Consider the following 15,948-nt stretch of genomic DNA (forward strand, 5'->3'; position numbering starts at 1 on the left):
AACAATACATGATAACAAATAAATGTAAAGAATTAAGTGACAGTTTAAAGTTTTCGTCCCGAGCGTTTTGGGTCATAATTTCGAGTGCAAATTTAATTCTACGATAAAACGCGCACGTGCTCGCTTTGAGAAACTTACACGTATATTTGCAGCTTGTACTGTTCGGACGATGTGTTTTTGTTAGTTTTGGAGCACTATAGTTTAGAGACGCTATTGTCTTGCTCGTGTATAATTTCAAATTTATTGTTACAATTTATATACACCTTAAGTACAGGTGCAGAGATCCGTAAATAGGCCATACGCATCACGTATGTGGCTATGTATAATATGTAGTATTAAAAATAATGATTTGTCGATTGCTGTATATACACGTGTACGAGATGATGAAAACAAAATAGCACTAATACGCATACTTATTTCCTTGAAATATTCAATTCATACATCGTAGAGAGATACGTCGATAACTTTTTTTTTAATAAGGGCACTACTATGGGCACTTAGCACTTGGGAGAGCGACAAGGAAAGAGATGGGAGGCCTCCCATTACTGGGAGGGGGTAAAGGAGAAAATTAGGCAATTTTGCATGCGAGAATGGAATAAAATTGTGCTCCTATACCTACTTAACGTTGATTTCTAACACACTTTTGTAGGCCCATGCGATAAGTACATGTATATTTATGCGTACACATTTTAGGAGCCTTTCAAAATGACTCAAGTTTGTGCAATGGCAAACAATATAATTTGAGTGGCAAAAAAAATAGTTATAATTAAGTAATACATACCTTAAGTTTGGCCTTAGTTCAATTATGGAAACAAAAAAAAACTACAAACAACAAATCGATTGAATCCAAATTCGTTTTTGGTTAATAAAAGTTCTATTATTTTTCTACTGTTTACGACTAAAAAGAGCCGATTGAACTGATACACTGATACACTGATACACTGTGGGTGTGTGTATGTATACAGCCGCGCTTGATAATATATTAATTATACTTGTGTACTTTTATCGAAGCTTTTGTCAGATCAGATCTGATAAGTATGCGTCAGCAGGTGATGTGGTTGTATACATTTATATGCAAACATGCAGAGATTGCAGAGGCATTGCTGCTTGATTAATCAACGAATTACGAATAAGCAACACTCGCATGCTGATGTAAGTGTATATACCCACACATATTATGTGTAGAAAAACAGAGGATGGGAATATGGGATGGAGATGGAAAGTAAAAACATGAGGGGCGTTGGTGATAGGTTTACAATTGTACCGATAAAATTGTGTTACCACAGTATACGGCTATCCAAAGGCTGATTTATTTATTATATGTTCTGACCAATTTCATTGCAGAAATTCTAGCTAAAAAGTTATAAATTGAGGAATAGGTACATTAGAGACATCTGGTGGCAGAACAGTTGTACGAATCAGACGCACAGTTGCATGATCGATTGTAGGTAATATGCGTGGAAACTTCATTACCATGCATGTGTGGCAATGAAGAAAACTATATACCGACTTTGCACCCAACACCGTCATTTTCATCAAGTAGCCGTTCAATTTTCCAAATGATTAATTTTACTAGTAAGTACTTCGTAATGAATTATCGTCTTTTATACTTGTGTCTTGATTTGAGTTTTTTCTTTAATTCAATTCAACAATCTTGGTGTTGACTCTAATAACCGAGTGCCATTGCTTCAATACTTTCACTTATCATATTACTACGTTTCTGTTGAAAATTTATAATTATTTTTATTTATCTCAAATAAAATACATCATTGTTGGTGGGGTATGAGTCAATAATCACACAAAACATTGTTTACTCACGATCTTGTACGTTTATTGGACACGAGTTTCTATTGAATTTTTTTTTATTAACATTAATATCGATTGATTTTGACAATCAACTCACTTAAGAAATAGTGTGGACCTTAGATAAGAGTGCCCGTAAGTATTGAAAACTAAATGTACCATTAACGATTGATACATTAAATTCAAAAGAAAGAAAAAAAAGGAACCAACGAATGACATTAAAAATTAAAATACTAAAAATTAGTTGGTACGTAGCAAAGATGAACGCGATTGGATGACAAGTGGTACAAAAAATGATCAACATTCGTAAACACGTGATAATAAAATAAATACGCATGCTTTCATACAATTCGCTCTATGTCGTCTACATAATGGCAAATCATTCAATCGTGTTTCTCATATACAGGTATCACTGTGTGTCCCGTGTAAGTGGACGAACTTAATACATACTCTAACGATTTTTAATCAAGTCTTTTTCAACAATCTCCGTTGCAGAGTCTTTGGATTCCCCTAAGTAATAAACGGCTTTAAGGGCGAGCTTAGTCTACTTCTTCCATCCTCGACACTTCTTCGGCATCAGCACTTTCGAGTGATGGTACTGCGTCGTCTTTGTTGCCCTCTTCATCTACTGCCATCTCCTCGTCCTCGTCGAAGCCAAGACCCAGCTTGATCATCCTGTAGATGCGAGAAGCGTGAACTCCCGGGTCCTCAAGAGCGAAACCTGACGAGAGCAGGGCTGTCTCAAAGAGCAGCATAACGAGATCCTTGACCGATTTGTCGTGTTTGTCGGCCTCGGCTTTCTGACGTAGATTCTCTATGATCGAATGGTCAGGGTTGATCTCGAGGTGTTTCTTGGCTGCCATGTAGCCCATGGTCGAGGTATCACGGAGCGCCTGAGCCTTCATGATCCTCTCCATGTTGGCGGTCCAGCCGTACTGCGAGGTGACAATGCAGCAGGGTGAGTCAACCAGCCTGTTGGACACGACGACCTTTTCAACTTTCTTGTCGAGGATGTCTTTCATGACTTTGCAGAGGTTCTCGAATTTGGTCTTGTCCTCCTCGCGCTTCTTCTTTTCCTCTTCGTCTTCGGGCAGCTCGAGACCCTCCTTCGTGACGGAGACTAGCTGCTTGCCGTCGAACTCTTTCAGCTGCTGGACAACGTATTCGTCTATCGGCTCAGTCATGTAGACGACTTCGAATCCACGCTTCTTGACTAGCTCGACGAATGAACTGTTGGCCACTTGATCTTTACTCTCGCCAGTGATGTAATAGATGTGCTTCTGGTTCTCTTTCATGCGGCTGACGTAGTCTTTCAATGAACACTGTTCGTCACCAGAAGCCGAAGTGTGGTAGCGCAGGAGTTCGGATAATTTTTTTCTGTTGGTGCTGTCTTCGTGGATACCAAGCTTTAAGTTCTTGGAAAATTGCTCGTAAAGTTTTTTGTAATTATCTTTATCCTCGGAGATTTCTTCAAACAGCTCTAAGCATTTCTTGACGAGATTCTTTCTAATCACTTTCAGAATCTTGTTCTGCTGGAGCATCTCACGAGAGATGTTGAGTGGAAGATCTTCGCTGTCTACCACACCACGAACAAAGTTTAGGTATTCTGGAATCAGATCTTCGCAGTTGTCCATGATAAAAACGCGCCTTACGTACAGCTTGATGTTGTTTTTGCGTTTTTTGTTCTCAAATAGATCAAATGGAGCACGACGAGGTACGAAGAGAAGGGCACGGAACTCAAGCTGACCTTCAACGGAGAAATGTTTTACCGCAAGATGGTCCTCCCAGTCATTGGTCAAGCTCTTATAAAACTCGCCATACTCTTCTTGAGTGATGTCATCTGGGTTCCTAGTCCAGATAGGCTTCGTCTTGTTGAGTTCTTCTTCGTCTGTGTATTTCTCCTTTACCGTCTTCTTCTTCTTTTTCTTCTCATCTGTAGGTTTATCCTCATCCTCGTCTTCTCCTATGTCCTCAACATCTGGCTTGTCATCCTCCTTTTTCGCCTCATCTTCTTTGTCCTTCTCTTCTTCTTCCTCGTCATCACTAAGTTCCTTGTCACGTTCTTTCTCTGTTACAAGCTTGATAGGATAGCCGATAAATTGTGAGTGCTTCTTCACGATCTCTTTGATTTTGGACTCCTCCAAATATTCACTTTGATCTTCTTTGATGTGAAGAACGATCTTTGTACCACGGCCAATGGGTTCACCATTATCAGCGCGGATGGTAAACGAACCACCAGCCGATGACTCCCAAATGTACTGTTCATCATCATTGTGTTTTGATGTTACTGTGACTTTATCGGCGACAAGGTAGGCAGAGTAGAAACCCACACCAAACTGACCAATCATAGAGATATCAGCCCCAGCTTGCAACGCCTCCATAAACGCCTTGGTGCCAGACTTAGCAATTGTACCCAGGTTGTTTACTAGATCGGCCTTGGTCATACCAATACCCCTGTAATAGTTTTAAGTGTTTTAATATTTTTGTCAACTAATTTCCAAGGCAAAATATTAACTTAAAGCTTTATGGAAAGTGTTAATACAATTATTAATTTGATTCTTAATTACTGTGAAATGTAGGGTTGAAAAATTTGATGATAACTTACGAGTCGATAAAGGTGAGAGTGCGATCATTTTTGTTGGGGATGAGTTTGATTCCCAATTCTTTGCAAGAGTCGAGCTTTGATGGATCTGTGAGAGACTCATAACGGATTTTGTCCAAGGCCTAAAATATTTAATGTTGACATAAAGTATACTCTCAGGATGAATTTTTCAAATTAAAAATTCAATTAGATTAATTCACAAATTATAGTTTATTGAAATGCCATCAACAATTACGTAAAAAAAAAAAAATTAGAGCGCCTGATTGCTCTACTTTGGTGTACGAAAATAAACAACCATAGGTACTTACATCAGACGAGTTGGAAATCAGTTCTCGAATGAAGATCTCCTTGTTCGAGTAGAAGGTGTTGATGATGAGACTCATCAGCTGGGCGATCTCCGCCTGGAAGGCAAAGGTCTCAACCTCGGCGCTGTTCTCCATTGCGACGTCTTCTGACATCTCTGCTTATGACTTTGTTGTCGGCAAACTTCGATGTCGTTCGAATACAAAAAGGTAGAACTTTGTCACTCCCTTCTCTCTCCTTCCGATCAATTAACTCAAATAATTGTAATATGCACCAAGTACAGTCAATTCAATTAATCAACAAGAACTTTGATAACCTTCTAATGAGCTTTGAAACACGCGTTTATACTGTTAAATAGTAAATCGCTTAAACAACAAGCTAAAAAGCACAAGAGCGTTGCTCACAATCGATGTGACTCGCACGACGTCTGAACAGAAACTGTGAACTTTCGGGCGTCGCTTTTGCTTTTATGCTTGCGCACGGCCCTTCTCGAAATTTCGCACAGTTTCCAGGTGCCTTACTGCCTTCTGTCTCGAAACTCTCGAACCTTCTGCGTGGCGAGCGTCTACTCATACCTGATGTCTCACGTGGGCCGTGCTGTTCTTTTTTCCTCGCACTTTTTCCCGCGATGGAAATTCTTTTTGCAAATTTTGACACCCGATTGAAGGTCGAGTGCAGGTATCGTCGCGGAAAAGATGGTGCTGGTACGAGGTTAAAGGGTTGGTGGCTTGACGAGTTGGGTAAGCGGCACCGGATGTGTCGTTGTCGCCGAAACGTCTCGATATTAGGGAGCGGAAGAGAAAGAGAGAAATGCGACTATGCAGTTGAAATTGCATGAAAAAAGTGTGTGAATTTAATATGAAAAGCTGGGTACTATGGTCCAACAATTGATTATTTATTATAACGACAGGGACTTCATTTCTTAGACAACGAAATTGCTTATTGAAAAAATCATGGTTGTTTCGGGGCAAGTAAGTATTGATTCATCCGCGTGGTCGAAAAATGTGTTTGACGAATGCAACGTTTATTGTTGTTTTTCTTTTGTTTGACCGGTACACTTTTTTTAAAAGAGAAAATCTCTAATGCCCGTGTAAATTATTTATTATTGCGTACATTAATACACTAATTGTAAGTACAATTGAAACATGACTAAAACACGTTATTTGAATTGTCAATGCTTTCAACTTTGGTTTTGTACTTGCATCTAAACTTTATTTCAACAAGTCATGTGCCATTGACTAAAACCCATGTAATTAACGTATAGCATTCGAAGCAAAAGAAAATTCTTATTTATCAAAAACATATGTAATTGCGTACATGTTGCGAGGAACAATCATTTACTGCCAACACATCTATATGCTCCAACGCTTAAACGGATACATCTCTTAAACGAATTCCCATAATATATATTAATTGTATCACATAGATTATTCAAATTGCTACAGTCCATGACAATAATTTTATCGTAATCGTTTAACTACGACTTTTAATTGACTTTGTTTGAGAGCAGCGTGGCTCTTTTGAGAACATTCTCGATCTGTCATCGTTTACCTTGGCTATATGAGCGGGGAGCTGACTCAGCCTACAATATTAGCTAGCATAATACTTCTTCAGGCCTTCAGACACTTTTGTGTATTGATAAATTTAATTTTAAGTAAATTACATATTTTTCCACAGTTTAAATGTGTTCAAATTAATATGTTAATTAACTTTTTACACATCGAATACTGTGCTTTCTCCCTTTTATTAGTTCTGCTGCTTAGAACGGTATTTTCAATTTTTTGCAGTTTCTTTGAATTACAGTGTACTGTGTCGATCATGGTCGAACAATCTTGGTGTCAACTGATTTTTCATTTGATACAAAACTTGTCTGTGCCCATACGTAAACGTGCATCATCGCGTGTAATATATAAATATATATTTTGACTTACAACTCTCTAGGCCAAAGATTTGTGACGCGAAATTATGCAGTGCGGGACTGAGGTGCGTAATTAACGTAGACGTCTTCTTCGGTCAATAAGCGTTCCAAAAGTTATTATTCAGTTCAGAATTAGTGAGAATACTGTTGATGAATACAGCATTTGTGTGGAACGGTTAAATATTGCCGTGTGGATTGAAAAAAAAATTTTTAAAAGTACCTTATACTATCGTGGGGATTTTAAATTTTAAATTGATCAGTTCTCATATAGTAGAGGTCATCTTTTTTATAGCGATCAACTCGTGCAAATACATTTTACCTTGAGATGTTATGTGGATGAGAGCTTTTCAATGTATGAGAAAAAACAAACAATTTTTTAAAAAAATAATAAATTTTACCGAAACCCGTTTTTTTAATACAATGGAATTTTCTTAAATGCCCATATAAACATATGTGACATGGCATCTGACTATATCCTTCAATGTCTTAAACTTGAATTTATCTTGTGAGCTTCAACAAAATTTGTCCAATCAATAGGCCTTGATTTCCTAAATGTTTTCTTTAATTAGTAGTTCAAAATTTTTTCTTTGTCAATATTCATAATCCAGAAGCATCAAAGCTTTGCTCCATCGATTTCGATTATGTAAATAGAGTAATAAATATACATATGAATTACATTTATCAAAGAATTGAAACGTTATTTTGCTATGTTGTGCTTCAATATAGAAATAAAATAAGTATACTTGAACTTTTACGTAAAGTGCAAAGCGGCTACTTATTTTATTTTTTCTCGAAAGAAATTAATAAATTTTCATTTGTTTCAGGTTACTTACCGTCGGTAAGTTACCGAGCACCGATGAGCCAGCCTGAGTGTGAGTGGTTTCACTAGTCAAAGATAGGTGTCGTTGTCGAGAATTGTGGCGCAGAATTAAAAGTTACATTTTTGACTATAATAATAAATCTACAGTGAACCCCGTAAGTTTAATAAAACGTGTCTTTCATATATTACGATAAATTAATAATGGTGCTGTCAATGGGATAAATATTCTTGTTGAAATCTCCTTCACCGCATTAAGAATGTGTATATACATCTGCAAGCGCGTGCCTGTGCACATTAAAAATGTGTATTTGATACAATTGATAACGATGCAACATTACATCTCTAGTTTTACTTGTAATCGAGGACAAACATGAAATTGATCTGGAGAAGATGAAATTCATTAATGGTTTATTCGACAATGCTAAAAGAAAAATTGTGGCAAATAGTTTAATCGGTCATACATTTGATACGATTATGAATAGTAAAAAATTTACCCTTTGTAAGCGAGTTACGATCAAAGTATGAAATTAAACCAAAAATGTAAGAAATTTCAGTGGATTATTAAATTACATTCTTTGTGTTAAGGATTTTTTTCTTCATTAAATTGTTTATGTTTTATCAATTATTCTATCAATATCATTAATACTATAAGGTGCTGTTTACTGAAAGGGATTTTTTCAACGGTCAGACGTTGTATTGATTGACTTGATTAGAAATTTTGAAAATTGGATACTTAGTTTTTTTTCTTTTATTTTTCACGTGCAACACAGGGCAGAGTAAGGCGAATTCATATTATTTTGATGTTTTAATATTTTTTGTTTACCAAGCATGAAATGACATTAAATAATTTCACCAATGGTATCTTTAAGAGACACACCAAGGCTTCATTAATAAGAAAATTTTTTTATCGCTACAGAATGTCTGACCAAATTCAGTGTTTACTACTTGCACGGTACTGTACGCATTATACTCCCCCCTAGCTGCAGCTAGACATTAGTTAATATTTTTTGCTGCTCTTGTGTATATAACGTTAACAAAGAAATATTGTACTGGAATCATGAGATTTTTTATCATTAAAAGTAAGTATTAATTTTTTAAAAGATTCGTAAAAAAGTTTTAAAATAAACAGTTGGGATTCAGATCGACTGTAAGATATTTTAGAGTAAATTTAATAATCATTGGATTTTTAACTTACCTATTTTGTGAATACTATGAGATTTATGTAACTAAAGATGTTGTTTTTTAATATCAATTATCAATAAAATAACTGTTTTTAAGAGAAATCTGAAAAATTTTGTTGAAAGCAATGTTAACATGTATTTATACATAGGTATGTAAACCAAGAATTCGATGATTTGTTGGCATTTGAAAAGAAATATGTAACTTTCATGTTATTCACCCTAAAAGGACATGCAACCTATGCACTGATGCTTTGTACGACATAATTGTTTACAATAATGTATATTTTAGAACGGCTGTAGGTACGTGCACATTTTTATCTCGAGTATTTGATGGTTTTTTTTACGCAATCTATTTTAAGTATCGCATAAAATAAGTACCTAAAAATTATTAAAAATGTTAAACACCGAAATAAAAATAAATTGCATTAAATAAATGGAGGTGCAGTATCTCTCTTGGAATTGGGTAAATATATAGGTCAGGTGTATTTATATTACCCACACAAAATGTAAATGTTTTCTTTGGGAAGGTATAGTACGCGAGTATCACTAACTATGTTTAATTCAATTTCTTTATTTTAGTTCTCTTATTTTCGTACAGCTATTATATAGATAACGTGCATAATTTTATACTCTCTCATCAATTAATATTTTTTAAACATTTTTGTCACCTATTCTATATTATCTTCTTCGAGTGCGTTGACATATCTTATCAAATATTTAACGCGCAACGCTGACGCAAACTTCATTTCTTTTTTTTTTTTTTTTTTTCTTTTTTTTTTTGTTTTTTTTTTTCGAACTGTTATATGGTTTTTTTTTATTCAAATGTTACAAAAAAATCGACCTTGCTCATCATATTTTTTTTTTCTGCGTTTAATGGCCTCACTAGATTTCGACGACGTCTTGAATACTTTTCCCGCGTGATAAATATACTTTCCATAAATATTTACTTTTTTTTTTTTTTACTCAAAGACTGATAATTTGTGTAATAATTTGTAAATTACTTTGTTAACTGTGTGTATATTTTATTTCGTGAGAGAAAAAGGGTGCAAAACATCGACGGAAATCTCGAGAGACTCTTAGAAAAGAGCGCCTGGATAAGTCTACAAAATCTCGGTCGGTTTTAACTCTTCATTTCGACTTTTTCTTTTTTTTCTCTTTTATTTTTTCATCTTCAACGTTCAGGAACTTCCATAACACAAACTCGTACGCTCTGCATTGAAATAGCATTTATATCTCTCGGATATAATTAAACATCCCTTTGATCGACACGCACACGCACATGCATATTGTATAGGTAATAATAGACTAAATTACGCTCCTTGAGCTATGTGTCTACCGCGACGTTATGTATTTTCGTATATAATAATAATGTTAATTATACTTATTTTCCTTCGATTTATTTATATAAGTTATGCATTTTGCTTTTTTCTCTCTTTTGCTTATGTCTTATCGTTAATTCACAATTTACAGTATGCAATCATCACTAGTATTTTTGCCGTTACAACAATGGCATATCCTCTTTTAAATATATCTATAGTTAATGCTACTAGCGCTTTTCTTCGGGAATATTTCGATTGTACAACAACGAGTAAATTCTCAAACCGAACAGCTGAAAGTTTTCATTGGTTCACTAACATTTTAAGCCTACTTTGATTTTTGATGAGGTGGTTTGTCGTTAGTAGAGTCTATTTTGGATCGATGGGAGAAGTTGTAAAAAAATTTGATAGTATCAAAAAAGTGTTAGAAAAGTTAGATAAAGTAATTGCGACTTTTCAGATGTCGTAATTGATCATTGTAATTTTACTAGAAGTTACTCAATTTACACGGAAGAGTACTCTATTCGTTTCATAGAAATAACTTGGTCTCTACGTACAATATCAAGGGATGATAAATTATTTCGTTTGAATCGTCGTGATCTATAATCAAACATGCACGAAAACCATGATACGTTGAAACGATGGACCGCTAAAAATGTCACAATCGTACCAATAATTTAGATTTTGCTTACAAATTAATTTAATTTAGTACAAATGTACTAAATATGAATTTTGCACGTACGTCTTATTAAAACAATAAAATTTTTTTAATGGCTATCAACGATTAAAAATAATTAATATACAAACGAATAAGTAACCGAATCATTTGTCTTCACAAATTCACCGAGTAAAACAACAATAACCCATCACAGGCACCTATGTATGTATATATGTATATATATATACGTATACGTCGATCCGAAATAGATCTCTGTCATCGCGCGCACACACATACACACGCATGCATACGCGAGTTACATCATATATACGGTTCGAGTGTCGCGATGCACGTCGGCGCTTGGCGCGTCGCACAGGCCCCGCCCTTTCGCTATGAGCGGGGCTCAACCATCGAAAAGTCCGGCATGATTGCAAAATGAAGAAAGGAAGATCGCGCGCCGGGCGTCTCTTGTATTGGCGCTGCCATAAAATCACGGGATCGACAAAAATAAAATTACCATGACCACGCAAATTATCCAGGTACAATCGTAAGATAGACACAAATTACATGTATGTGATTGATCGTTTCGTCGCGTGATAAATTACATATCGGTGTTGTCGTCTCATGCAGTCCTGCGATTGAATAAAATAATAAAAGAATATACAAACAAACAAAAACAACAACAACAAATTATATGTCAACACAGAGAGAAGAACAAAATACGTCGGTCGAACTAAGGATAAGGCAAATGAAAACGACTTCCTTTCGGCGCCTTGGCAATGGGCATGCTCAAGATGCTTTTCGAGACGCCGCGCGAAACGCGTGCGTTTTTTTGTTTTCGGTTTATTTGTGTGTACATCGAACGTTGTTTTTTTCTTCGCTCTCACCTTTTTTTTTTTTTTTTTTTTTTCCCCCCAACACATTAATACATTCACACGTATTACACTCATGCAATCGACACACGGAATTGGCGTTTATTTTTTCTCCTACAACTCTTTGATAATAAATGATTTTGATATCATACATGAGACTGTTTCCTTTATTAACTTATTTTTTTGATTCTTTTTTTTTTATTTATTTTTTTTTATTCGTTTTTTATTTATATTACGAATGAGATCACTAAAAAAATCAAAATGGCAACGCTTTCTCTCTGTGCGAGTTTTATAATAATTCATGTATGCAATAACGTATTTATATATAAGATCGCTGCTCTTTAACGCTTGACTTTTAGGATTAGGTCGTTGGTATAATAATTATAGATACTTACAATACTTACATCGTGTGTTACCTTATGTATATATTTTATACTCGATTTTTTTTTTTTTTTTTCTCATTAGTCATTAATAATGGTTTCTCTGTTCGCTCTTAACCTTTTGGCTAATATATATATATTTATATGCATTAATAACATTATTTAATTTTGCATAAATATTTTTTGCATGTACATAATAATCTCAACGTCTGTCTCTCATTGATATACACGCTTTTACACGTGGGTATATTTATTTAGTTACTCACCAAGTACTTTTTATTTTGAAACGTCGATTATCTTTTGTTTTTTTTTTTGTATATTTCTGTTTGCCGACTAATTTCAAAAGTATTACATGATGAAATGCAATTACTATTTGCACGCTTTTTTCCTCAGCATATTACATATAAATATGTGTATAACTTATTAAATTTTAATAATATTCATGGAATGCCTACGAAGTCTGGAGTTCCACGCTCTAAGAACTTTTTGTCTCGCGCGTGTTTTCTCTCGTAGTTGTAATAATTATACTCCTAATATATATATATATATTTTTGCAACATCGCTTCTTTGTTATCTAATTAGGTTGATTTTTTTTTGTAATTGTTAAACTTGAAATATTCACCGGTTTTGAGTATGATTATTTATCCATTTAAAAATCATTTTTCTACTTTCGTGGATAACAGATAAATATCATTGTTGATGCATAATATTTATTTCTTCGTAATAATCTTCGATATTTTCACGGGTTTAATATCGTTGATAAATGTTATATTGTTGAATTAATTATATTCTTCGTTTCGCTTCATTTATTATAAAAAAGTTAAAAGTTAAAGTGTTTTTGCAAAAAGGTCATTAGTGCAAGACGCAAGAAGGCGCCTCTTTTCGCGTCATTCACGTATAAGGATTTTTCAATACAAGATGGCAAGAGGGAGAAGAAGCGAGGTAGCACTGCTGCGGGGAGGCTCGAGGAACCGAAGGATCGGAAACGATCGGTCACTTCGTTGCTCGAGGTTCCTATTCGCTTGACGATCCATGCGACGATTTGAAGAATCAGCTGTTTTTTTATTTTTTTTTTTTTTATTGTAAGCATCATCTGCAAAAATCATTCAAAAACAAAAGGCAAAAAATGATGGATTAAATAAAAGGTTGAAAGAAGTGCTGGTTGGTAAAGAAAACCAATTGAATTTTTATTTAATTGAAAATAATATTTGAGTGAAATTATAATAACTTTATATGAAACGTGATTTGCTATATTGAGTAAATTCAATTTTTGTCAAAGTATAATGTATTTATTACACACTTCTCCCAAGAAAATAATGGGACAACTAAAACTTAAACAGTTAGTCAAAGCAAATATGTTTTAAATGTGCGTGAGCTAAAAAATAAAAATGTGCAAAAATTACAAAATTACGTAATACTATATAGTTTGTAAGAGAAAATTAAAAAAAATTAGAATATAAGTATAAGGTATTTGGATAGAAAATAAACGCATCTAGTTTGTATTTTTTTAATATTTCGTGAAAACGAAAAAAATCAACATTTCCTTTGAACTTTTATTTTCTATTTCGATTAATCAATAATAATAATAATAATAATAATAATAATAATAATAATAATAATAATAATAATAGTAATAGGGATAGTAATGATACTAATGATAAACGCTACTGCAAAAGTATGAAAAATAAAAGCTGTTGATTAGTTGATCAGTTCTCGTCGCCCGCAACTTCGAGCACCCCCGTGATAGAGCAGAAAAATGTGTGCATTATATTAATTAGAGTAACAATAATTTTAATAGTAATAAAAAAGTATTATTGTTTGTTGAAAATTATAATCCCTTAACAAAGGTTGGCAGTTTATTATTTTCTTTTATTTCCTTCCATTGCCATCTCTGCACACTTTGTGCCCAATTGATATCACTTGTCTAAGCGGTACCTTGTTTTTTTGCTCTAGTCGAAGCTTCTCGGACAAACAAATAGCGAGCGATGGCAAATAAAATTTTACTAGGTTTAGGTATAGGACATGAAAAAAAGGTAAAAATTTATCAAGCAAAAAGCTCATGTAAATAAAGAAAAAAAGAGTAAATGAAATAGTTTATGAAATCTCGAAATTAACGTTAATTAATGTTTGTTTATCGATCAGCTTCTACTCGAGCAAAGTTACATTCAATCACATTATTTCGACGCATAAAGTGCCATTACTGTATGTACGATACGTGCATTATTTGTTACTCTTAATTTTAAAATTTACACATTTTTTTTCTTGCGCCTTGTTGTCAATTGTTTTATCATCACTTTGTTAATGCTAATTTAAATGTTGATTTTATATAATATGTATAATAATCTCCGACACTAAGGAGAATTTTAATCCATATCAATTCAATTATATGATCGCGATGTGTATTTAAATTTTTCGACGAACCTACAGTTTTTTAAGTATTTTTTTGTTGGTTAAAATTTATTATACTTTAAACCTAAGTGTTTGTATGTCTGTGCGAAACAATCATGCGTCGTGTGCATTATATCATTGATATATTTATGTAACGTGTTAAGTGGAATGGGAAAAACATGCTTCGGTTGGCTGCATTTCATATAAATTTATCAATCACGATAAACATTTAAAATTTTTTATATGTATATAAAATACGTCGATCGTTGATGTCTTATTTCTAATGTTATACCTAATTATAAGTACATTATGAGATAGATATTTTTCAACCATAAATTTATAAAAATACTCTTAATCAACCAAATATATTTTCTAAAGACTGATTGTAATTTTTAATTTAACATGACCAATAACTATCATTTTTCAAGGTATAATGCGTACAGGCAGCTTGTAATACTCTTTGTACCTTAATATTATAAATTTTCAACGTTAATTATACATTTTTTTGATAACAACCCACGGAAAGTGTTACTTTAATAATTACAACAATCTCAAATAAATCATCTAAAAAACGAACTTCAAATTTAACTTATCATCATGGAAGATATAGATTTTCTCTAAACAACGATAATACACTATGTATAGATATAATATATGTATGTGAAAAAAATAAAAATTAATATAACATCCGTCATACTGTAGAATACTGAGATCTTACAAATTTATGCAACCAAAGATCGCTTTTCCCTTTATTATTTTTTTATATATATATATGGTTGTATGTATATACATTTATATGCCTTATACAATACCGATATAACACACGAACCTCTTAACACTCAAAACATACTTTACTTTTCTAAATTATTTATACGCGTGGATCCTTACTTTTAAGAATATATTTTTATTTATCATCTTTTTTTGTATTTATTTTCACTATACTTTTTTTTGAGTACAGCATGAGTGCACAATAAGTATATGCATGTACATAATTGTGTATATGTATACACATACACAAATATACATGCATACCAGGTTCCGTATAAAACTCGTATATTATTATGTACAGGGTTATCCGTTAGTGTTTTAGTTTACGCTTCGTTTTTCCTTATACATCGTTTCTCAATAGTAATAATTCCGTTTACCTCATTTTCTGATCATGATCGTGTGTATCTGCATCATTTTTTAATTTTTTTATTTATATTTTAGCAGCTATTTTATAAATTTTAATATTTTTCTTTAATCACTGTTTATACGTGTATAGTATATGATCCGACTCATTTTTTCGCGTGTCCTTTCATCGTTACTTATTTAACATTACAGTACATTTACGTGTTTATCATTTTACGCTTACTTACGCATTATTACAACAATAATAATTCATATATTCCACGGTAATCGGTACAATAATGGCAATGATATTCCTTGGATTATATCAATCATGGTAATAATATGCCTTTACTAAGAAATTGAGTTATACGTAACAAATATCCCTTCCTCCTCTCCTCACAAAAATGTACATATACAGTTACAATGTTAACGTTTTTAATTTATTCCTTTATCTTTTTTTTTAAATTTATTTAATAGTTTATTTATTAACATGTTGTTTTTTTTCTTCTCATAATACCAGCTCGGGAATATTCATTTCACCCACAAAAATAAAAACGCGAATCCTACCAGAGGACGTGTGTGCGTGACAGTGTTTTT

General features: G+C 33.4%; 1 protein-coding gene across 1 annotated transcript; it reads right to left on the reverse strand.

The window, feature by feature from the left end:
- Positions 1-1,806: 1,806 nt before the first annotated feature.
- Hsp90 (heat shock protein 90) lies at positions 1,807-5,165 on the reverse strand. The gene is made up of 3 exons (XM_014355812.2): positions 4,714-5,165; positions 4,409-4,527; positions 1,807-4,257 (listed from the first exon to the last, which is right to left on the reverse strand). Exons 1-3 carry the CDS (start codon positions 4,861-4,863, stop codon positions 2,343-2,345), a joined length of 2,184 nt encoding a protein of 727 aa, XP_014211298.2. The 5' UTR covers positions 4,864-5,165; the 3' UTR covers positions 1,807-2,342.
- Between the last annotated feature and the right edge of the window lie 10,783 nt (positions 5,166-15,948).

Source organism: Copidosoma floridanum, unplaced genomic scaffold (genome assembly GCF_036245765.1).
Source record: "Copidosoma floridanum isolate Cflo_tuat_1 unplaced genomic scaffold, Cflo_Japanese_pri ptg000020l, whole genome shotgun sequence".
NCBI classification, from domain to species: Eukaryota; Metazoa; Arthropoda; class Insecta; order Hymenoptera; family Encyrtidae; genus Copidosoma; species Copidosoma floridanum.

What these genes read in the sequence shown, in the direction of transcription:
- Hsp90 (XM_014355812.2), bottom strand. Translation starts at nt 4,863, where the DNA reads ATGTCAGAAGACGTCGCAATGGAGAACAGCGCCGAGGTTGAGACCTTT. An exon ending in TGATTTCCAACTCGTCTGAT is followed by an intron (nt 4,528 to 4,713) that starts GTAAGTACCTAT and finishes TAAATATTTTAG; the next exon opens with GCCTTGGACAAAATCCGTTA. An exon ending in ACTCTCACCTTTATCGACTC is followed by an intron (nt 4,258 to 4,408) that starts GTAAGTTATCAT and finishes AAACTATTACAG; the next exon opens with GGGTATTGGTATGACCAAGG.